The sequence below is a fragment of the Cydia fagiglandana genome, chromosome 2 (genome assembly GCF_963556715.1).
Source record: "Cydia fagiglandana chromosome 2, ilCydFagi1.1, whole genome shotgun sequence".
Lineage (NCBI taxonomy): Eukaryota > Metazoa > Arthropoda > Insecta > Lepidoptera > Tortricidae > Cydia > Cydia fagiglandana.
The window spans coordinates 24,377,935-24,403,649 of NC_085933.1; the positions used below are offsets into that span (position 1 = coordinate 24,377,935).

The 25,715-nt window shown below is 37.7% G+C and overlaps 2 protein-coding genes across 3 annotated transcripts in view; one reads left to right on the forward strand and one right to left on the reverse strand.

Annotated features, from left to right (window-relative positions):
- The window catches only part of LOC134679036 (uncharacterized), a 189,152-nt gene that overhangs the window by 87,052 nt on the left and 76,385 nt on the right, over nucleotides 1–25,715 (reverse strand). For both annotated transcript variants that reach the window (XM_063537844.1, XM_063537852.1), the window contains exon 2: nucleotides 20,222–20,286. In XM_063537844.1, coding sequence (XP_063393914.1) covers nucleotides 20,222–20,276 — 55 coding nt within the window. In that variant the 5' untranslated portion in view covers nucleotides 20,277–20,286. The remainder of the gene's footprint in view (nucleotides 1–20,221; nucleotides 20,287–25,715) is intronic.
- Nucleotides 2,055–6,190, forward strand: LOC134679702 (uncharacterized). The gene is made up of 2 exons (XM_063538645.1): nucleotides 2,055–2,161; nucleotides 5,839–6,190. Exons 1-2 carry the CDS (start codon nucleotides 2,134–2,136, stop codon nucleotides 6,138–6,140), a joined length of 330 nt encoding a protein of 109 aa, XP_063394715.1. The 5' UTR covers nucleotides 2,055–2,133; the 3' UTR covers nucleotides 6,141–6,190.

A 25,715-nucleotide genomic window follows, 5' to 3' on the forward strand; every position in this document is an offset into this window, starting at 1 on the left:
ACTTTTCTTTCGACAGACAACAGTAATCGAGACAATTCTAATAAACTTAAACACAATTAGATTTATTGCGTTGTTTATCACAGAGTGACTAAGACCAACTCCTGTGCCCATCAACAGATGTACTCCATGGTACCATAAAATATTATATGGAATGCAATGCAATGGCATTGTCGCCCAACTTACATAGGTATTTATGTGAAGTATCAGCTCAATCAAATAATGGAAAATGGGCCTACTAGCTTACAAGGTTTATTAACCCGAACATACGTACAATAAGTACATACATTGCAAATTAGTTCTTAAAAAATATGGTTTCGTTCTTACTAATTTAATTGCTTTTATATCTGTCAATGTGCTTGAGTGTACATACAAATTAGTCACACAAACTGCCATTATAAAAGTTGAATATTTAGTATTTTATCAATCTCTACTGTGGCTACTGCTAGAGCTGCTTGACTCGAGGCAGACATGAAAACAATATTGGCACTTAGTATTAGTAAGTAAAGCTATATAATTTAAATAATTGACAATAATAGTTTGCAGTGTTTGCATGCTCTATTAAAAATGCCAAGCAGAGCTTTTAAAACACATTAAAATGCTCTATTTTTCTCTAAAAATAGCCTCCATTTACTCGTATTATAGAGAGTAAAAGTTATAAAAAATATAATAATTATATGTAGGTATACAGTATGTAAACTTACTAAAACCATTTACTAAAGCCCGTTAATGAATGGGTCACACTGAGCAACTTTTACTATGGCACCGACTCCGAAACCGCGAAAAAAAATTTGGTTATTTCATACATTTTGCTGGTCTAGCATTGAAATTTTCTGTGGGAGAGCCAATTTTTTTTTCGCGATTTCGGGGTTGGTGCCATAGTAAAAGTTGCTCAGTGTGACCTATTCATTAACGGGCTTGAGGAATGGTTTTAGTAAGTTTACATACTGTATATCTTGAGGGATCTTCGGTATAATTTTCAGTACAGGTTTCCTGCTCCGTCTTCGCATTCGAACGCTTTGATATGTCGTCTCGTGCCACTGACTCTTATGGAGACGGCTCTTGAAAAGAAATTGAAATTAAAACATTGTTACTGATCATTATCTATAGGTCATAGATATATTCAGTAGGTACAAAAGAAGAAAATGACCAAAATTGGCTTACACACGACACAAAGATACACATAGGTAGAGTGATAAAATCAAAACACGATTTCATTACTTTCATTGCCGTAATTAGACAATTGTTGCTTCGTATTTTACGAAAGTTTAAATTTCTAGTATTTATAATTATCATTTTCTGGAATTTCAGTGGTTGTATTAGGGCTAGTGGTAGCGAGCCCACTTGGGCCGTGCGGCTGCAAACCGGTGTTCGAATATTGTGCCAACGACTACACCACGTACCACAGCATCTGCGAGTACAAGTGCAAACATCCCTCCACCCCGTTCTATGACTGGTATATACTGTACGACGGGCCTTGCATTTCTACGTCGGAGACTACAACCGAGTGGATGACTACAACTACGCGAAATACGTATACAAAAAGTACTACAACCAGGGAATGGATTACAGTCTCTAATGCAGTTAATGGATAAACTAATAAATTATGTTATGTGCCATTAAAAATTCTAATTCTTCATAACATTATTTCGAATGCCAAACACTGCCTGAATTACTGATACGCTTAGTGTCGATTCGTCTACCATCGCGGAGAGCAGCAGCTACAGCTTGCAATCTGCGTCGGTTAGTTTGCTCCTATTGAAGTTCTTCGTTATTAGGTAATGCATTAACCGGTCAAATTTTATAACCGGTTATAAAATTGTTTATGAGCATAAAATAACCAATAATCGTAGTATTACGTATAAAGCGTTGTATAATGAAAAACTGTAATGTATTAAGTTCTTATATTGTGCTGGTATTGCTGATTTATCACGTGATTTTTTATAATATAAAGGTATGTCATCCTGCAAAGTTCACAAAGTGTTTCGGACGTGTAACAAACTTTCGTTCTTACTTATTTTAATTTTACATGTGCCAATGTGCTTGAGTGTACGTACAAATTAGTCACACAAATTGCCATTATAAAAATCGAATAGTATTTAATCAATCTCTACTGTGGCAGTACTTGAGGTAGACATGAAGATAATATTGTCGTTTAGTACTAGTAAGTAAAAAGTATGTATTTAAATCGTTACCGACATTTTGCTTCGTTCGCATCCTCTATTAATTATCTACAAGGACAATATTTATAACACTAAGCAGTCTTGGTTTTTTGTTGTGAAAATTGCCTCATGTTGTTATAACGTTTCCGAGCCTTGTCACTTACTCGTATGTAACTTATTGAACAAAAAATACTTATGTAAATAAATTAACTCAGCGCTTTATGTACTTTTAAATTTTAGTTTGTTACGGCCCCGACACTATCATTAGCAATGACATGAAATTTCATGACGCTCCAGCGTTTGGTCCAGTCAGGTCATGGCATTCTTAAATCTCCCCACACACTTATCAGTATTTCTATCAGTATTTTCATCATTACTTATCACGGGGAATTTTAAGTTATTATTTTCCTAACCGTTCTTAGTTATGTTGTAGTGTACGTTTTGAAGAACACAAAACCAAGACATTATTCAAGCATCGATTCAAATATTTCTAACCTGTCGTAACTATACTATGTACTGTGGCAACTCTATACCCGATGAGCCAGAAAAATGCAGAAAAAGAAATAGGTAACTAAAAAGAATATTTATTTGTTTCAACCTTTTCGTGCGTGCGTGCGTCATGATGAACTCGTGCGTCATGAGTTCATGACTGTGTGAAAGATTGGTAGTTAAAAAATGTATACAATTTTTTTTTTATTCTTCCCACGAACCGGGAATCAAACTATTCTTAAAGTACGATCAGCATCATATATAGTAGGTAGCATCCAAAGTACCTATCCAAATAGTTCGGTACGCCATACATACCTATTATTATATGGTGTACCAAACTATTTGAATACTTTGGATGCTACCTACTATACGACGCTGACTGTACCTACTGGATTCTTCTTTTATGTAAGAATGTATACGTATTTGGTTAAGAAAAAAGGTACCTGATATGTAACCTAGTTAACTTACCTATAATAAAAATACTTTGTTTTTATTTGGTTAGTAAAATAAGAACGGCTATGGCAGAAATTTAATTCATGTTTTGAAGAAAACTGAATGCAATTTATTTCGTCTTAAAGATCTATATTGTGTTCCTTCGAACTTTATCTGAGTATCTCTTTTCGTTTCAGATCCTTATGAAAAAGTCTTTAGTACCGCATTTTTCTGTCGCATTCTATATATGATGCTGAGGGAAGGACCTTTAAGACACAGGTTTTTGGGGTATCCGAAATACTAATACTTGTACATAATTATTAAAAAAGTGGTTAGGATTTTGCTGATTAAAACTAGTCGGGGTTTCTGCGGTTGACCTGACGTTTAGTAAAAACAATATCTGTGGAGGTTCGAAGTAAGGAGGTATAAAAAAAGAGTCCGTCATAAAGCAAGTTCGAACGGGATAGTCTTATATGGAACATTCAACCATAAACACTAACTATTTATTCTCAATTAGTCATAAAACTTTTTAAGCTTTACAGGCCTGATTTAGTTAATATGTTTTATCCCTTTCTTACAATTACATAAGTCAAAACGAGAGATAAAGACCAAACCGAGAAGATCAAAACTATTCATAGCTAATTCAGGCCAGTAACGCGTTTATGAATAATGCCATAAACCAGAGAGTTTACTTATAGGATAGGTGCATACTTACAACGTGTTATTATATAAGGCCATATACAGAATATACGAAATAGGGATGTTGACCATATTTTAAAAATATATTGAACTCCATGCACGAAATAAAACGCAAAAGGGAATATTACGCAAAAGTCGGCGTAGGGTCCATTAGCAAATTCAGAGGGTCTACTTCGAAATGCGAAAATCTAAATTTCGTTATCAGTCTCTAACGCTCGAATACGCAAGAGTGATAAAGAGGCAGAAAACGAAATTACGCGGTAAGCCCTCAGTATGTGCTAGAGGCGCCCCCTACGCAGAGTATTGCGTAATATTATTCTATTTCCCTGAATAGGGAATATTACTCGAAACTCTGCGTAGGGGGCGCCACTACCACAATCCATCACAATCTGGGGGTCTACCGCGAAACACGAAATTTCGTTATCTAACCTCTCTATCACTTTTCATCATCATCATCCTCACTTTTGCATATTCGAACGATAAAGAGGCAGATAACTAAATTTCGATTTTCGCGTTTCCCGGTAAAAATATAATTAAATTGTTGTAAACAACTTAAAATAAAAGGTTTTTAATTTTTATTTCATGTATGGAAAATTTTTAGAAAGGGACAGAGATTTTTTTTATGCATCGTATTCTGCATGTTTTCCTTTTTTCTTGAGAGTCAAGTGAAAATAAACTTTCATCATCATCATCACAGGCCTTTCCGTCTATTGCAGACGATTTATACATTGCTGTGCAGACACCGGGTTTGGTGACTGTGGAGGCCGATGCGTGAGCGGCATGACCTCCCACATTTTTGGCAGAGAAAGCTCATGCCATCCGAGGTTCCAGTCCCGGTTTGCTTTCTGCGACACCTTCTGCTATCTAAAGCATTAAACCAGGCTTGGTCGCATAGCCTTCTCCCCTCCACAACACGCTTGCGCCATCCATCACGGTCTTCAGCTAAGGCTTCCCAGGCATGGTGGTCGATTTTAAATGCAGACATGTCTCGCTTGACACAGTCTTTAATGCGCAGCATCGGTCTTCCCACGTTCCTTTTAGCATACGCAACTGCACCAAGCAAGACACGTCGAGGTATTCTAGCGGGTTCCATCCGGTGCACCGGAAAATAAACTTTAGAGCAATGATAATAGAGTAGGTATACTTCACTTATTGATTTAAATGCCAGTAATGACTCTTGTTAGTATAAAACCTTCTTCTAAAGTACTTTAAATGACGGAATGAGGGATTAGAGTGATGCGCTCCACTCACTATCAGTATAATGTCATTATTTTGACATTTCTTCAAAAATATTAAAAATGTTTAATAACTTCATTATCGTCCATCATTCTTTCTGTCATTTCTGATTTCATCATTCTAATCAATTCACTGTCAGTATAATGTCATTTCTAGTATCATTACTTTGACATAACTCCAATACTGACGGAAATTATTAAAATAAACTTCATTACTTGCCGTCATTCCTTCATGACACTCCCTACACTATCAGTAAAAACGTCATTCCGTCAAAGTAATGTCAGTATCCATGATAGTGTCGGGGCCGTATATAATTTTTTGTTTATATAATCGATTATTAAAATTAAGTACATAGGTATTAAATAGGACTAAATAAATTAAAACTAATAAAATAAATAAATAAATAAAACTTACCCACCTATCTTAGGTCCCCCAGATCTGTCCTCTTTTTTTATATTACTTAACCTGATTAATTCTAAGAAATTAATTTCAAAGTCAATAATATCAAAATTTAGTTAAGAAATAAATATAATATCTTCCGGTATGTATTCTCGGATACATAACCATATAGTATCCGTTTCATTAAAAAATCCGGTACATAAAAATGCGGCAAATATGACTGTAGCTGATCAGAACTAAAGAAAAAATATGTACATTACATGCCTAATTTATTTATGAAATTTGGCTTACATAATTACGACAAAAATACACACAGAGTGTTCAGATCTACACAAGACTTATTAATTGTTTTCTTTGCCGCAATCAGATACTTGTTGCGTAGTATTTAAGGTATGTAGGTTTAAAATTATTGCTTTCATTTCAGTGGTTCTGTTAGGACTATCGGTAACGAACGCACGTGGGCCGTGCGGCTGCAAACCGGTGTTCGAATATTGCGCCAACGACTACACCACGTACCACAGCATCTGCGAGTACAAGTGCAAACATCCCTCCACCCCGTTCCATGACTGGTATATTCTGTACAACGGGCCTTGTATTTCGACGTCGGAGACTACAACTCGTGGGAGAACTACGACTAAGTCGACAGTTACAACCGGGCCCACTAGTACCACGCCGTCCACGACATCTGCATGGCAGGAGGAATATACGAACTCAATTAATGGATAGACTTATCATTTAGGGTGCATGTAATTAAAATATAACATTTAAAAAAAGTTCTTCTATATTATTTTTAATTTTTTGCCCATAAAGGTAACTGATCACTTATTATAAGTACTGTATAGCAGAATATACGTACTTATTACTTTACAACTTGTAGTGAACCTTCTAATGTTTTCAAGCATTACGTCTGCGAGCAATATATGTAGTACAATATTTTTTGTGTTAATTTTTTAGTTTTTTTTTATAACTAAATATCCGTAAGACTCAGACATTACATATCCATATAATTAATTAAAACGTCACTCACGTTTATTAAGTCGACCTCAACATGTTTCACTCCATACCGAGTAGCTTCAACAGGAACACGCATAAGGGCGGTATCACATCTAACATTATCTAGCCGCATTTTATACAGTCTGTGCGGAAAGAGAAGACTCATGGAATGTATGGCGCCCAATATATTCCACGACTCTTCTCTTTCCGAATAGACTCTACCTATGGTAAATCGCTCGTTGAAAAGACGCGTACGCATCGGAAAGCTGAAAGCATGCCCACCACCTACTTTTCTGATAGCAGTTAAGTTCTGTGAGGATCGCAGTTCGAACCTAACACACAATTTATGGCAATCATTATTAGTTTATTTAGGTGAATATAGCGCATTATTTATATGTAACCAATAATTATATTTGGTGTTTGAATACAATTTGAAGTGCAGTCGCGACTAAAACAGCTAGAAATAGTGTAATTTTAGATTTTATTTGTGTTTAATACATTTTGATAAGAGAGTTTAGGGTATCAAACAATTTTTTGGTGGCCATTATATTTAATACCATTATTTAGTAAATGTTGATGGCCACCTGGTATGCCAAGGGCTTGTTTGCGCCGTGATATTACACACTGACGACGGTGATGATATGTTTTGTCCCTTTTCCGAAAGAGTTACCGTTGACGAAAAACTTGTCATCGGATAAAAGTTTCTGAAACGTAAATTCTAAATAAATATGTTAAATATTTTCCAAATGTAACTTTAATTTATTAAGTTTTATATTGTCTCTGAGTACGCTGATCAATCGCGTGATTTTTTAGAATATATTTGTTATCCTTCAAAGTTAACAAAATCGGACATGTAATAAACTTTCGTTCTTACTAAACTTATTGTAATTGCTTTTACATGTGCCAATGTGCTTGAGTGTGCGTACAAATTAGTCACACGAATTGCCATTATAAAACGCTAATAGTATTTATTAATCAATCTATACTGTGGCCTGTGGCAGTACTCGAGGTAGACATGAAGACAATATTGGCGCTTAGTATTTGTAAGTAAAAATTATGTATTTTAAATCGTTACCGATATTTTGCTGCGTTGGCATCCTCTACTAATTATCTACAAGCACAACATTTAAAACACTAAGCAGTCTTGGTTTTTTGTTGTAAAATTGCCTCATGTTGTTATAACGTTTCCTAACCTTGTCACTTACTCGTATGTAACTTATTGAACAAAAAATACTTATGTAAAAAAATTAACTCATCGCTTTATATAGCATTGAATTTTAGTTTATATTCTTTTATAAATTACTTAACCTGATTAAATTCCAATAAATTAATTTAATAGTCGATAATATCAAACTTTGGTTAAGAAATAAATATAATATGTTCCGGGTATAGTATTCTCGGATACATAACCATGTAGCTATCCGTTTCATTAAAAAATCCGGTTCATAAAAGTACGGCAAACATGTAGCTGATCAGAACTAAAGAAAAAAATCGGCTTAGGTATACACTTACGACAAAAAATACACACATAGTTCAGATCTAAACAATACTTATTTTTTTCTTTGCCATAATCAGACACTTGTTGCATCGTATTTAACGTAGGTATAAAATTATTGCTTTCATTTCAGTGGTTCTGTTAGGACTAGCAGTAACGAACGCACGTGGACCGTGCGGCTGCAAACCGGTGTTCGAATATTGCGCCAACGACTACACCACGTACCACAGCATCTGCGAGTACAAGTGCAAACATCCCTTCACCCCGTTCCATTACTGGTATATTCTTCACAACGGGCCTTGCATTTCTACGTCGGAGACTAAAACTCGTGCGAGAACTACGACTAAGTTGACAGTTACAACAGGGCCCACTAGTACCACGCCGTCCACTACATCTGCATGGCAGGAGGAAAATACGAACCCTATTAATGGATAGACTTATCATAATTATATAATGCATGTTATTAAAAAATAATATTTAAGTAAATGTTCATTTATATTCCTTTAATTTTTTGCCAATAAAGGTAACTGACAACTTATTATAAGTACTGTATATCTACATATCCTTATCCTTATGCGTGTTCCTTGAGTAGCTTCAACAGGAACACGCATATGGGCGGAATCACATCTATCGTATCGAGCCGTATTTTACACGGAGTCTGTGCGGAAAGGAGTCGTGGAATGTATTGGGTCCAATATATTCCAGGACTCTTCTCTTTCCGAACAGACATATGATAAATCATTCTCGTTATTAAGAAGCGGCGTCCGCATCAGAAAGCTGGAAGCATGCCCACCGCCCACTTTTCTGATAGCTGGTGCCAGGTGCTTGTTTGCGTCGTGATATTAAAAGTCACCGAGGCAAAAACAGGAAAGGCTGAAAATTTTACATTGACGAGGACGACGGTAATGATCATATTTTTTCCAGTTTCCGAAAGAGTTACCGTTTACGAAAAACTTGTCATCGGATTATTGATCGGATTAAAGTTTCTGAAATATATTATTACGTTAAATATTTTCTAAATATGCGTAACTGTAACGTATTTTAGTTATATTTTATCTCTGACTCTGGGTACGCTGATCTATCACGTGCTTTTTTGGAATACATTATACAATCCTTCAAAGTCCACAGCGTGTTTTGAACGTGCAACAAACTTTCGTTCTTACTTATTTTAATTGCTTTTATATGTGCTAAAGTGCTAATGTGCTCGAGTGTACGTACAAATTAGTCATGAATTGCCATTATAAAACGCTAATAGTATTTAATTAATTTCTACTGTGGCAGCACTCGAGGTAGACATGAATATAATATTGGCGCTTAGTGATAGTAAATAACAATTCGGTTGACAGCCTGATATTGTGATAATAGATCGATCGCAACGTCGGGCCGTGCTCGTTGACATCACCATCCCCCATGATGAGAATCTCGTGAAGGCCGAGAAGGACAAGTCCAGTAAGTACCTAGACTTGGCTCACGAGATAACCGCCATGTGGGATGTTGATTCGACGATCATTGTCCCGATAGTCGTTTCAGTGGTTTAATAGCGAAGAGTCTCGACCAACATCTCGAGAGACTCTCGCTAGGTGGTTGGATCAAGGGACAAATGCAGAAGGCGGTGATCTTGGACACGGCGCGGATAGTACGTCGGTTCCTCTCTCTGCAGCCCTGACCACCGGTAGCTTGGGCCTGGCCCCGCTGCTGGCGGCACCCTAGGTTAGGTTTTTTATAATGTGTTTATATGTATTTTTATTGTTTTGTAAGTGTTTTTATATTTTATTTTTATATTCATATTATAAAAATACCTAACCTAAGACGATAATAAATAAAGAATAATAACAATTCATTTATCGAAATCGTTATCAATATTTTGCAGCGCTTTAAACATTTTAAATAGGATATTTCTGAATTATCAATTAAAAATTTAAGAATAATGCAAAACGTAAACTTATTACTATTTACAGCTTATAGGTACCACACAAGACTACATGAATGATAAAATAACATGGGATTATTTGTGATTCGAAATGATTTATTATTTATTAAAACTAAATTAGAGCTAACGGTTATTAGAGTTGTAGCGTTCCTTTAGTACCGTTTGGTAACTGAAAATTGGTAACCAGCTTCGAAACGGGAAAGAAATGCCAATTCGTAACTTTTCTAGTTATTACCGATTTGTAACCACGTTTGGTAACTGGCTTCGAAACGGGAAAAATAAATCCCGGGTTGTAACTGGTTACAAAATGGGACTTTTGAATTACCGATTCGTAGCCACGGTTGGTTAACCAGCTTCCAAACGGGAAAAAATATCCCGCGTTGTAACTGGTTACAAAATGGAACTTTTGAAGTGGCTCATTAAGTTGTATACAAGGTGGAAAGTTGAGATGGGGTAGTGAAGGCAGCTTGCTGTCATTAGAAAATGGTCTTGGGAAACCATCTCTAACTTTTTAAGCGCTGACAATTGGCATTTACAAATTTTGATAAAATGTACAGTCAGCGAGAAATTATCAGTAAAACTTAAAATAAACGTATGCAATGACAATAAGTCTGAAGTGCTTTCGTATACCTACACCGTTCTAGCCTCGATTTGGTAGAATAAACTCCGATCAGCAGTGGCGGATTTCCCATAAGGCACAGTAGGCCCGGGCCTAGGGCGGCAAAATATTAGGGGCGGCAAATTGTGACAAAAAAATTCGCTGATGGTAACAAAAAATAACTCAAAATTAGGCCAGGCAACGAATTCTCAAAAAAAGGTACCTATAGAGGGAAATGCATGAAACACAATTTTAATTTGACTTCGTACCTAACTTTATTTGGACTATCTAGGAGGTGAACATATCAAAAGTCCCCGGCCGTAGTCCTTGATCCGGGGGAAGAAAGGAGTTTGAAGGTCACATTTTTCGGTTTTTCGCTTATACATATCTCGAAAACTATGCGTTCTAACGACATGCTCATTATACAAAATGAAAGCGGGTAAAATTTGCTACAAGATACAAGTTTTTTGATATCTTGAGGGCCCCGTTTTTAGGGTTCCGTACCTCAAAAGGAAAAAAACAGAACCATTATAGGATCACTCGTGCGTCTGGCTGTCCGTCTGTCACAGCCTATTTTCTCCGAAACTACTGGACCAATTAAGTTGAAATTTGGCACACATATGTATGTTTGTGACCCAAAGATGGACGTGTAACGTTAATAAATGAATTTTAAATATGGAGGCCATTTTTGGGGGGTAAATGAGAAAATCAAAAATTAAAGTTTTTCAAACTATATCGTGTTACATATCAAATCAAGGAGCTCATTGTAAGAATCTCAAATATATATATTTTTTTTATAATTTTAGGATAAATAGTTTAGCAGTTATTCAAGAAAATAGGCAAAAAATGACCATTTCCCTCCCCTCTTATCTCTGAAAGTACTGGGTCTAAAGACCTACTAATTTGTCCTTTAAACTTCTCTGGAATTCGCTGGAGGCCAAAAGAAGGGAAAAAAATTTATGAGTGTTTATAGGTATAGCAAAAAAAATTTTTTTCTTGTTTCTTTTTTCAATGTTTTTGTAGGTACATTAAAAGTCAATGCTATTGGTAAAACTGTCACTTAAAATGAATAGGTAAGTATTTGCTTATTTTTTTCGCAAAACCTATGTTCCCATGATCATATCACAAGGACGTATAGTTTCTGAGATATACCTAATAAGCGGAAAACCGAAAAATGTGACCTTCAAACCAAACTCCCCTACCCCCGCTCAAGGGGACTTTTGATATGTTCACCTCCTAAAGAGTCCAAATAAAGTTACTAAGTTAAAAATGTGTCCCAAGCATTTCCCTCTATACTTTTTCGTTGCCTGACCTAAATGTAGTCAATATGATGGGTGATGCTGAGAAAGGGGAGGCCTGGGGCCTAGGGCGGCAAAGACTGCAAATCCGCCACTGCCGATCAGTAACTCCGTCCCAATACGTAACCGGCTACAAACAGGTAATTTTGGATTCCCATTTTGTAGCCGGTTACAAAATTTAGTTACCAGATGGTACCACTCTGGCCCAATTCGTAACTGGCTACATATAGGGAATTTTAGATTCCCATTTTGTAGCTAGTTACCAAATTTAGTTACCAAACGGTCACACGCTGCCCCAATACGTAACCGGCTACAAACTGGGAATCTTGATTCCCATTCTGTAGCTGGTTACGAAATTTTGGTTACCAAACGGTAGTTACTAAAGGGTAGCGTTTCCTCGCTGCGTCACTTTTATTTGTCATATTGAACAAAAAATATGGAAATAGCTTAATCTGATTAAATACCAACAAATTAATTGCAAAGTTGGTGATATTAAACTTCAACTAAGAAATTATGTTTCGGGTAAAGTATTCTCGGATGTTACATAACCGTTTCATAAAAAACCGGGTAAGAAAAATGTTGAAAACTGTGAACTGATTACAGATCTTTTCGCATCAAATCTTCGTCTATTCGAAAGTCGGCAAAAGCTGATATCATAGAATCTATACATACCTAACTTATTTATGAAAATGTGTTTACTCGTACGACAACAACTGTAAACAGAGTCTTAAAATCTAAACACGGCTTATCAATCAGACACTTGTTGCATCATATTTAACGTAGGTTTAAGAATCTTTATAGTTTTTGCTTGCATTTCAGTGTTTGTGTTAGGGCTAGTGGTAGCGAGCCCACTCGGACCGTGCGGCTGCAAACCGGTGTTCGAATATTGCGCCAACGACTACACTACGTACCATAGCATCTGCGAGTACAAGTGCAAACATCCCTCCACCCCGTTCTATGACTGGTATATTCTGTACAACGGGCCTTGCATTTCTACGTCGGAAACTGCAACTCGTGCGAAAACTACGACTGAGTCGACACACATCACAACCGGGCCCACGAGTACCAAGCTGTCCACGACATCTGCATTTCAATCGCTGGAGGAATCTACGAACCCGATTAATGGATAGACTTATCATAATTATATAATGCATGTTATTAAAAAATAATATTTAAGTAAACGTTCATTTATATTCTTTTTAATTTTTTGCCAATAAAGGTAACTGACAACTTATTATAAGTACTGTATATCTACATATCCTTATCCTTATGCGTGTTCCTTGAGTAGCTTCAACAGGAACACGCATATGGGCGGAATCAGATCTATCGTATCGAGCCGCATTTTACACGGAGTCTGTGCGGAAAGGAGTCGTGGAATGTATTGGGTCCAATACATTCCAGGACTGTTCTCTTTCCGAACAGACATATGATAAATCATTCTCGTTATTAAGAAGCGGCGTCCGCATCAGAAAGCTGGAAGCATGCCCACCGCCCACTTTTCTGATAGCTGGTGCCAGGTGCTTGTTTGCGTCGTGATATTAAAAGTCACCGAGGCAAAAACAGGAAAGGCTGAAAATTATACATTGACGAGGACGACGGTAATGATCATATTTTTTCCAGTTTCCGAAAGAGTTACCGTTTACGAAAAACTTGTCATCGGATTATTGATCGGATTAAAGTTTCTGAAATATATTATTACGTTAAATATTTTCTAAATATGCGTAACTGTAACGTATTTTAGTTATATTTTATCTCTGACTCTGGGTACGCTGATCTATCACGTGCTTTTTTGGAATACATTATACAATCCTTCAAAGTCCACAGCGTGTTTTGAATGTGCAACAAACTTTCCTTCTTACTTATTTTAATTGCTTTTATATGTGCTAAAGTGCTAATGTGCTCGAGTGTACGTACAAATTAGTCATTAATTGCCATTATAAAACGCTAATAGTATTTTTTAATCAATTTCTACTGTGGCAGCACTCGAGGTAGACATGAATATAATATTGGCGCTTAGTAATAGTAAATAACAATTCATTTATCGAAATCGTTATCAATATTTTGCAGCGCTTTAAACATTTTAAATAGGATATTTCTGAATTATCAATTAAAAATTTAAGAATAATGCAAAACGTAAACTTATTACTATTTACAGCTTATTATAGGTACCACACAAGACTACATGAATGATAAAATAACATGGGATTATTTGTGATTCGAAATGATTTATTATTTATTAAAACTAAATTAGAGCTAACGGTTATTAGAGTTGTAGCGTTCCTTTAGTACCGTTTGGTAACTAAAAATTGGTAAACAGCTTCGAAACGGGAAAGAAATGCCAATTCGTAACTGGCTTCAAATTGGGACTTTTCTATTACCGATTTGTAACCACGTTTGGTAACTGGCTTCGGAATGGGAAAAATAAATCCCGGGTTGTAGTAACTGGTTACAAAATGGGACTTTTGAATTACCGATTCGTAGCCACGGTTGGTTAACCAGCTTCCAAACGGGAAAAAATGTCCCGCGTTGTAACTGGTTACAAAATGGAACTTTTGAAGTGGCTCATTAAGTTGTATACAAGGTGGAAAGTTGAGATGGGGTAGTGAAGGCAGCTTGTTGTCATTAGAAAATGGTCTTGGGAAACCATCTCTAACTTTTTAAGTGCTGACAATTGGCATTTACAAGTTTTGATAAAATGTACAGTCAGCGAGAAATTATCAGTAAAACTTTAAATAAACGTATGCAATGACAATAAGTCTGAAGTGCTTTCGTATGTACCTACACCGTTCTAGCCTCGATTTGGTAGAATAAACTCCGATCAGTAACTCCGTCCCAATACGTAACCGGCTACAAACAGGTAATTTTGGATTCCCATTTTGTAGCCGGTTACAAAATTTAGTTACCAGATGGTACCACTCTGGCCCAATTCGTAACTGGCTACATACAGGGAATTTTAGATTCCCATTTTGTAGCTAGTTACCAAATTTAGTTACCAAACGGTCACACGCTGGCCCAATACGTAACCGGCTACAAACTGGGAATCTTGATTCCCATTCTGTAGCTGGTTACGAAATTTTGGTTACCAAACGGTACTAAAGGGTAGCGTTTCCTCGCTGCGTCACTTTTATTTGTCATATTGAACAAAAAATATGGAAATAGCTTAATCTGATTAAATACCAACAAATTAATTGCAAAGTTGGTGATATTAAACTTCAACTAAGAAATTATGTTTCGGGTAAAGTATTCTCGGATGTTACATAACCGTTTCATAAAAAACCGGGTAAGAAAAATGTTGAAAACTGTGAACTGTTACAGATCTCTTCGCATCAAATATCTTCTATTTTTAAGTCGGCAAAAGCTGATACCTACCATAGAACTAAAGAGTAATCTATACATACCTAACTTATTTATGAAAATCTGTTTACCTATATACTCGTACGACAACAACTAACGGAGTGTTAAAATCTAAACACGGCTTATCAATCAGACACTTGTTGCATCATATTTAACGTAGGTTTAAAAATCTTTATAATTTTTGCTTGCATTTCAGTGTTTGTGTTAGGGCTAGTGGTAGCGAGCCCATTCGGACCGTGCGGCTGCAAACCGGTGTTCGAATATTGCGCCAACGACTACACCACGTACCACAGCATCTGCGAGTACAAGTGCAAACATCCCTCCACCCCGTTCCATGACTAGTATATACTGTACAACGGGCCTTGCATTTCTACGTCGGCGACTACAACTCGTGCGAGTACTACGACTGAGTCGACAACTCAGACAACTATAGCTACAAGTAGGCCAATAAAAAAGGCCAGCACGCAACGGCAGTGGTGGGAGGATTATACAGCAAACTCAATGAATGGAGTTAATGGATAGACTTATGGTGCATGACAATAAAATGAAATAATAATTAATAATACACGGTGTAACATGAGTAAACCGAATAATTTTTGCAGCGTATTCCTGATCATATTTAGAGACAAAAAAGTCCTATAAACTTTTTTGAAATTCGCCTAGTTTCAGAGATATTATTAATTAAGAAAAAAACAAGTTTTTATTGTTACATATACTTCGTTTTTTTTTAGCATTAGAAATTAGGTAAACAATCTTGATGTGTCTTTTAATTGAAAAACACATTTTAAAAATAAGTTACGCCAAATACGTCACAATTATAAATTTAATACGATCATTTATATTCTCCTACTTTCATGAGTAATAGTTATTGATTTTTAAAAAGCGTTTTTACCCGACTACGGCAACGCAAAAGGAGGGTTATGATTTTGACCGGTATGTATGTGGGTATGTATGTATGTTCATCTGTTCCCTCATAACTTCTAAAGTACTTATTATAATTTAACAAACGATATGTCATTCGAATCGTCTTAATCGTCCGCTGGTTATAGGCTATATGGCATCACAAAAAAATGAACATTGCGCCCTCTAGAGGTCATAAAGTCACGAACCAAAAAACTAAAATTAAGTAATGATGATGTGTTATACATCATTGGAAAGAGCTCAATTAGCACATTTCAAATATATAAATATTGTTAGCTTTTGCACCCGGCTTTGCTTGCATGCGCCAGATAAAACATTAATTTATCGGTTAGGTGATTCGAACTATGAATCTACAAGCGCTCTGGATTTTATTCGCGTGTTACTCGACTAGGGCGATACAAGAAGATTTTTGCAAAAGAAATTTGTTTGGCCGCTATACATGGTGTTTTTTTAATGTCCTGCAACATTTTATAACGTGAACAGGTATAGAAGTCCTGATCAGCCAAAATGTATGAAACAGTCAATATTTTACAAGATACGTACGTGTTCCGAAGCCGGGCCTTCGGCGCCCTCGTACTAAAAGTGTCGGGCGTAGCCCGACGTACGCATTGCAAAGCCGGGCGCCTTCGGCGCCCTCATACTAAAAGTGTCGGGCGTAGCCCGACGTACGCGTTCGAAAGCCGGGCGCCTTCGGCGCCCTCATACTAAAAGAGTCGGACGGAGCCCGACGTACGCGTTCGAAAGCCGGGCGCCTTCGGCGCCCTCATACTAAAAGAGTCGGGCGTAGCCCGACATACGCGTTCCAAAGCCGGGCGCCGAAGGCGCCCTCATACTAAAAGTGTCGGGCGTAGCCCGACGTACGCGTTGCAAAGCCGGGCGCCTTCGGCGCCCTCATACTAAAAGTGTCGGGCGTAGCCCGACGGACGCGTTCGAAAGCCGGGCGCCTTCGGCGCCCTCATACTAAAAGAGTCGGGCGTAGCCCGACATACGCGTTCCAGAGCCGGGCGCCGAAGGCGCCCTCATACTAAAAGTGTCGGGCGTAGCCCGACGTACGCGTTGCAAAGCCGGGCGCCTTCGGCGTCCTCATAGTAAAAGTGTCGGGCGTAGCCCGACGTACGCGTTCGAAAGCCGGGCGCCTTCGGCGCCCTCATACTAAAAGAGTCGGACGGAGCCCGACGTACGCGTTCGAAAGCCGGGCGCCCTCATACTAAAAGAGTCGGACGGAGCCCGACGTACGCGTTCGAAAGCCGGGCGCCTTCGGCGCCCCCATACTAAAAGTGTTGGGCGTAGCCCGACGTACGCGTTCCAAAGCCGGGCGCCTTCGGCGCCCTCATACTAAAGGAGTCGGGCGTAGTCCGACATACGCGTTCCAAAGCTGGGCGCCAAAGGCGCCCTCATACTAAAAGCGTCGGGCGTAGCCCGACGTACGCGTTCCAAAGCCGGGCGCCTTCGGCGCCCTCATACTAAAAGAGTTGAACGTAACCCGACGTACGCGTTGCAAAGCCGGGCGCCTTCGGCGCCCTCATACTAAAAGTGTCGGGCGTAGCCCGACGTACGCGTTCGAAAGCCGGGCGCCTTCGGCGCCCTCATACTAAAAGAGTCGGACGGAGCCCGACGTACGCTTTCGAAAGCCGGGCGCCTTCGGCGCCCTCATACTAAAAGACTCGGACGGAGCCCGACGTACGCGTTCGAAAGCCGGGCGCCTTCGGCGCCCTCATACTAAAAGAGTCGGGCGTAGCCCGACATACGCGTTCCAAAGCCGGGCGCCGAAGGCGCCCTCATACTAAAAGTGTCGGGCGTAGCCCGACGTACACGTTGCAAAGCCGGGCGCCTTCGGCGCCCTCATACTAAAAGTGTCGGGCGTAGCCCGACGTACGCGTGCCAAAGCCGGGCGCCTTCGGCGCCCTCATACTAAAAGAGTCGGGCGTAGCCCGACATACGAGTTCCAAAGCCGGGCGCCGAAGGCGCCCTCATACTAAAAGCGTCGGGCGTAGCCCGACGTACGCGTTGCAAAGCCGGGCGCCTTCGGTGCCCTCATACTAAAAGTGTCGGGCGTAGCCCGACGTACGCGTTCCAAAGCCGGGCGCCTTCGGCGCCCTCATACTAAAAGAGTCGGGCGTAGCCCGACATACGCGTTCCAAAGCCGGGCGCCGAAGGCGCCCTCATACTAAAAGCGTCGGGCGTAGCCCGACGTACGCGTTCCAAAGCCGGGCGCCTTCGGCGCCCTCATACTAAAAGAGTTGAACGTAGCCCGACGTACGCGTTCCAAAACCGGGCGCCTGCGGCGCCCTTATACTAAAGTGTCGAGCGTAACCCGACGTACGCGTTCCAAAGACGGCCGCCATCGGCGCCCTCATAGGCACTAAAGGAGTCGGGCGTAGCCCGATATAGGCGGCGCTCTGCGTACATTTCTGTACTGAGGACGCCCGCGCAAAAGTAATATAAAGTGACTTCAAAAAGTTTGTAACGAAATCATGACCCCAAATTTAATTAAATAAAAAATAAGTTCAAAAACTAAAACCCGACTACTGCAAATCGCGCTCTAAAAAGTATGAAACAAGATAGAATTCTTATCTAAAATTATCAAGCAGGAAATATTATAAATGTTACCATTTTTTTTATATAAAAATACAACGTAATATAATTTACTGATTTTTTTATATATTTACAGAGATTCAGAGGATAGCCGTGGTCGTATGCCACATTACTTTTAAGTTTATAATCGTGGCATACGACCACGGCGATCCTCTGAATCTCTGTAAATATAAAAAAAAAAACAGTAAATTATATTACGTTGTATTTTTATATAAAAAAAATGGTAACATTTATAATATTTCCTGCTTGATAATTTTAGATAAGAATTCTATCTTGTTTCATACTTTTTAGAGCGCGATTTGCAGTAGTCGGGTTTTAGTTTTTGAACTTATTTTTTATTCAATTAAAAGACATGCCAAGATCGCTTACCTTCTTGCAAGTTCTTTCTAATGCTAAAAAAAACGAACTATAGTGTAAAAGGCCTTTTTGATGGTGATGTTGCTGCTATGGGACGTAGTCTAAATTTAATATCCTTATTGATAGATGTCAAAAAGTAACAAGTAACACTTTGTAAAAAGTAGGTTGTACGAAAAAAAAAAGGAAAAATCAATTTTAAGTGACAATTTTACCAATAACATTTATTATTTATGTACAAATACATTCAAAAAATTGAAAAAACAAAACAAAAAAAAAATTTTTTTTGGCGAAATTGACCTAAACTCATATTACATTTTTTACTTCTTTTGACCTCAGAAATGCGTGGTTAACATTATTCGGTTTCCTCATGTTACACCGTGTATAAAAAACACACCCAAACTGTAGTAAATAGTAAAATGGAATGGATGGACAAAAGAGTCAAAAACAAGTCATGAGTGAGGCGTGTCACGAATTTTTTGTATTATACCGGTAAAACATCATATTCTTCCCCTGGCTGTTTGCAATATCAAATGATATTTCGTACATAAATTCCGAAAAACTCATTGGTACGACTCGGGGTTTGAACCCGCGACCTCCGGAATGAAAGTCGCACGCTAGGACACCAGCGCTCCTCTTATTATACGGGTTCAAAATCTGACGAGTATTATTCGAACCCAGTAAAATTAAGTACGTATCTAAGTCCAGGAAGTTCTTAAGAACCTTATCACACTGACGCTTTGCGGGCGTGTTTAAGGGGCCCACATATTACCAGTTCGCTGGACGATATTAGCCTGCATGCAAAAGCGCATCTTCTAGCTAGTACCAAAGATATTATGTAACTCCGTATACGATAAATAAAATCTAAGAAAAAAACGTGCCTCGGAAATCAAGAAAAAGTCATTCTCGAATAGATGGCGCCATATATCTTTGGCCTATTCTCGGCTAGATGGCGTTGATGACACCGTTTGATATATAAACAATTTTAATACATATCAGTGAAAAAACATGGGTCAGTATGGATCAATAAAAATTAAAAATCAATTATCCGTATACATATTTTGATTAATTTATACAATTTTTATTTTATTTTAAGTTTTAATCGTGTGTCGATAGATGGCAGTAAATGTACCGTGACAACAAAATTTACTATGGCAATAGCCCTCTATACTATTTATTCTCTTTGCTAGTACTTAAGTATTATCTTAGTACACAACGAAATCACTTACGGTTTCGAGCATTTTGTAATAAAATAAATAATTAACTTACATAAAATTAGTGCCGCCACCACCAGGCAGGTATTTCTACTTCCTTGTAGATACATTTTGGAGAATCTGAAACAAATCATTACATTATTTATCATATCAAATATAAACTAAAACCAAAACAGATGTCTTTCAAAATTACATATTACAGTAATTAATTTTAAATTACAGTAATCAATTTACAAGTATAACAATAAAAACAACAAGGGACAAATATAATTGTATAGGGTTTAAGCAAAACATAACAACACAAATATAAATACATCATCATCATCAGACGATGTCTGGGTGAGATGCTAGTCGTCATCATACATACCTCTATGTTTAATACATAAGGAAAACGATACTAAAACATACTTTAAAAGGGATTCATGATAATTAAAGATGAGATCGCACATCGTTCGGAATTCCCGCACCAATAACTTAAACTTTGAGGCCGATCCTGTTTTTACAATTTGATATCGTTTTGATACGACTTTGAGTCGTGTTATCGGGAGGCCTACCCAACACGACAAAAGTACATCGACAAATGCCAATCGAAAATTAACAAGGGTTCCTTTTGTACCTTTTTGGAACGGAAACCTAAAAATGACACGTGCTACGAGTAGGTACATCATGTTTAGAGTCGAAGGAGTGTCCATTGGACAGGTCCAAATGGTGGGAAAGAGGGAAGGCCTTTGCCCAGAAGTGGCACACTCTAACATACTAGAAAAAAAAGTGATTACGAAGTCATGCGACTATTTCTGTCAGTACATTATAGTTTCGATTGTAATTTTCTATCAGCAATGGGCGTCTTAGCTAGATCCCTCGATTACATTTCGGCACCACCAGTCAGTGTTAGCACACAAATCTGGTTGTCAGGGTCAAGGTCGTATCAAAACAAGATCAAAATCGTACCTGATCTTTGAATCAGAATCGGCGCCCGTAAAGGTATTTGGAAAGTTCAATACCTACGTTATCCTCATACGCTGGGGATTCCCTAGATATCGCAGAGAATATTCTAAATTCCAATCGTTTACTGGTATTCTCCTTTACCGCATGTGATGAGACAGTTTTGGAATACATACAAAGAATAAATATATAAATTATATGGGACTATCTTATACAAATCGACCTAGCTTCACAGTAAGCTCAATAACGCTTGCGTTGTGGGTGCTAGACCGATAATATCATATATAATTAGATAATATATAAACAAATATTTAAATACATAGAAAACGTCCACAATTCAGAAACTAAATATTTATGATAAACATAAAAAACGGCCTTACCAGGATTCGAACCCGGGACCTCCAACTTCCCAGGCAGGGTCACTACCAACAAGGCTAGGAGGTCGTTAATCCAAGCCAAGTAATTCTCAACCCATGACCGTAAGGAAAAGTCATCACGATTACAATGAATGCCATTGAAAAAACGCCTACAGTTAGCAGCTTAGCAATCATCCCTGGATCCAACTGGTTGGATCAAGATTTAGACTTGTACTATATTAGATCTAGTTCATACTCAGATCCTTGTCAGCTGTTGTAGCAGCATTATGATTTTTATGACGCCATTCAGTACGGTTACCATCAGTTTGTCACTGACATAAACGCCGTCGAGAACGTAATTTACTTTGTATACATCTCGCTCGCACTCGCATATTAGTGCAAACGGGATGTATAGAAAGTAAATTACGTTCTCGACGGCGTTTATGTCAGTGACAAACTGATGGTAATCGTACTGAATAGTTTTATTAGTAAAAGCGATTGGGTTCAAAATTGCAATAGTTACAATGGTGTGGTTATCAACAATTAGGTTAGTAGGGCAACCGAGTGTCGTATGCGGGTAACGGCCCGATTCGAACAACGCTTATAAGATGTCACAGCGATACGATACCGATCTGTCAGTGCTCAGTGTCAAAAGTGAAATTTCTTCAACAAAAAACATCACATCTGACACTGACATCGGTATCGTATCACAATGACATCTTATAAGCATTGTTCGAATTGTGCCGTAAGACTGTTACCTTATTTAATACAGGACGTTTCATTTATTTATTTATTAAGATCATTTAAATAGGTTAAGTTGTATAAAAACTTAACGTGTCTTTCGTTAAACGTAGCAGCAGTTTTGGTTAGAATATAATGTAAAGAAACGTAAGGGGTCATCCATAAATTACCTCACACGAATTTCTAGGTTTTTTGACCCCTCCCCCCCTCCTTGTCACACTTGGTCACATTTGGCAAATCCCTCCCCCCTAGTGTGACGTCACATTTTTTCTACGAAGTCGCCAAATCGAATTAAGTAAGTACCTAAGTATTGTTAATATTTTATCTAAATATTTTTGACGATATAAATACTAGTAATTTTATAACCCAAACTGCTTAGGACAGAAAATTAAACGAATAAAAACGATTAACGTTTTAAAAACTTGTTATTTAAATGTACAGCGAATAAAATAATTTAAATAAATTTTCGGTTACTGATGAAGTTAAAGTGACGTCACAACCCCTCCCCCATGTCACAATATGTCACATTTTCTTGGCCCCCTCCCTCCCCCTAAACGTGTGATGTAATTAATGGATGACCCCTAAGTCGTTATTTGAATATATAAATAAATGAATAAAAAATAAACAGTGCATCAAGGAGCACCAGACTAGAAGAAATAGCTATGTAAATCTATTTTTAAAAGACCTGTTCAGTTCGAAATCGAATTCGATAAAATCTGTGAGAGTAGTTTGCAGAAATGGATATTCTAAACTAAACTATTAGGAATAGATTCATAATGCCATGCATCATGCATATACAACGGATGAATATACTGATACGATCGCTCGTGCTTATTGATGCGCGCGAGATACGCTACGAGCTACGAATCGTCTCATGGAGTTTGACATCACAAGACGATCGTCAAGGTCGTATCAAAACCAGTTCTAAACCGTAGCAAGTTATTAAATCTGAATTGCGCTCTAGGTCGTATCATAAAAATAACATTCTTCTTCTTCTTTATAATTATATTATTCAAAATATACATATACATACATATATTTATAATATACATTATATATATTTATAATATATTAATATACATATATATATATTTATGCTCTTGTCGGTGGAGCAATCTCCAACTCGTCCGGTCCTCTGCCAACTCCTTAGGCTGGTTTTAGTGTCACGCGGACCGTCCGTGCGGATAGCTCCGCACCGGACCAATATGTATTACTTAAGTTCAGGGAGCGTTATACACCCGTATTCGAACAATGAGAGACGTCAAATACTAGATATTGAAACGATATGGATTAGATACATCAGTGTCAAACAAGTGTCAAAATTGACATTTCTTCAAACAAAAACGTCACTTTTGACACTTGTTTGACACTGACATATCTATTCCATATCTTTTCAATATCTAGTATTTGACGTATCTCATTGTTCGAATACGGCTGTTAGAGTTAGAGTGACATTCCATTTCCAACGGCAGCTGCAATACTGTTCATTTTACTATGGAAACGCGCCGCTGTCATTGTCAATTTCCATAGTAAAATGAACAGTATTGCAGCTGCAGTTGGAAATGGAATGTCACTCTAACTCTAACAGCCGTATTCGAACAATGAGATACGTCAAATACTAGATATTGAAAAGATATGGAATAGATATGTCAGTGTCAAACAAGTGTCAAAAGTGGCGGGTCCGCGCGGACAGCTATCTCATACAATTTGGCGGTGCGGAGCAATCCGCACGGACGGCCTGCGTGACACTGGGGCCCACTGATTAACAGTCCGCCGGACGGTAACGGCCTGTCCGTTGTTCGGAACTGTCAAAATTTTGTTCTAACTGACAGGCCGATACCGTCCGGCGGACTGTTAATCAGTGGGCCCCTTAAACCAGCCTTAAACTTCTGGTATGACACGACCTGAAGCTTTTCTTTTATTTGGTTGAAATAATTTAAATCTCGGTCTTCCTCTTCTTCTTCTAATTGAACATCTGCTACGACACGACATGTTCCTAAAGAATATCATAGAAGGAAAAATAAGATAAGGAAGACGGAGAATCAAAACTATAACATGTTGTAAATTCTGTTTACCTCTCACGTTTACCAACGATACGTCGTGTATTTGTTTAAGCGCTCTTATTGAGAACATTTACAATATTATGCAGATATGTTTGTAAACTGGGTTAATTGCGAGTATAAAACGTATGTTAATCAGCATTAAGTAAAAGATAATTTCGTAACATGCGAGAAGTAATTCCATCCATATTTTTTAATTAATTGTGTTGTGCTCGTTATTTCGTTATCGACATTATATCTAGACATTGAAACAATCATAATAATATACATATTATATATCGTCCTGAACTCTCTTTTATGACTGTCAAAAGACAAGTGCCAAGAATACAAGTGGGTGTACATACTTAGCTATAGATTTACTTTTTTATTTTCAGAGAAGGTAGAGTTGGACCAAGAAAAGTCTGCAGCGATTTTGATAGCCCACGCAGTGCAAATGTTATTTAAACGTCAAACTTCTATGAATTATGACGTATAAATAGCCCTTGCACTGCGTGGGCTATCACTGCAGCCGTTTCTAGGTCTTACTTTAGTAGAATTTACCCCATAATTGCGAATGGCCTGGCTGACCATACTTACTTTTTGCGATATTACACGTTTCCCTTAAGCAAAGAGAATTGAATTGAATTGTCATTTATTCACAAGAACATATGGTACATGAGATGTTACAATAATGATACTGAACTTTAATACATTCGGCCGTTAGGCATGTGAAAATTAGAGTATGTTTAACCTAGTTAACTACTTCTAGTGCATGCATACATAACTGATTTAAATAAGTAATAAAAATAATTAGGCATAATGTTATATAGTCAAAAAAATATGAAACAGGAAGAGAGTTAATACAAAATAGACTTCCATCTTACATGTCGTTATAATACATTATTGAATTATTATTTTAAATAGGATTACATTAAAATTTATCATTAAAAAAATGTTCTATTTTATAATATGTTTTTTCAATTAGCTCTGCCTTTAATTTTCTTTTAAATAGATTTAGGTGTAACTCTTTTAACTCTTCTGGTAAATGATTATATACTTTAGAGGCCATACCCAGTATGCCGTTTCGCAATAACGCAGTTTTGCCAGCTACTGGGTTAATTTTGTACTTGAAACGCCTGTTCCTGGAGTTTTCTGATACTAATGGGAATAAATCGGGGTTTGATTTAACAAAAACTGACACTTCATAAATATAAAGACCGGTCATTGACATTATATTAAGATCTTTGAAATAAGGTCTACAGCTTTCAGTTCGTTTTACACCACAGATGGCGCGAACACAATTTTTTTGAGCACCGAAAACTAGTTTTTTGTTTGTAGAGTTGCCCCAGAAAACCATACCATAACGAAGAATTGATCCAACATATCCATGATAGGCTAATAACGCAGTTTTTCGATCCGAAATTTTAGCGATTCTTTTAAGGGCAAATACAAAACTATTTAACTGTTTACA

Excerpts from the sequence above, each read along its gene's own strand:
- LOC134679702 (XM_063538645.1), top strand. The coding sequence starts at position 2,134 with ATGAAGATAATATTGTCGTTTAGTACTA. Across the intron at positions 2,162-5,838 it reads AATATTGTCGTTTAGTACTA|TGGTTCTGTTAGGACTATCG; the intron begins GTAAGTAAAAAG and ends CTTTCATTTCAG.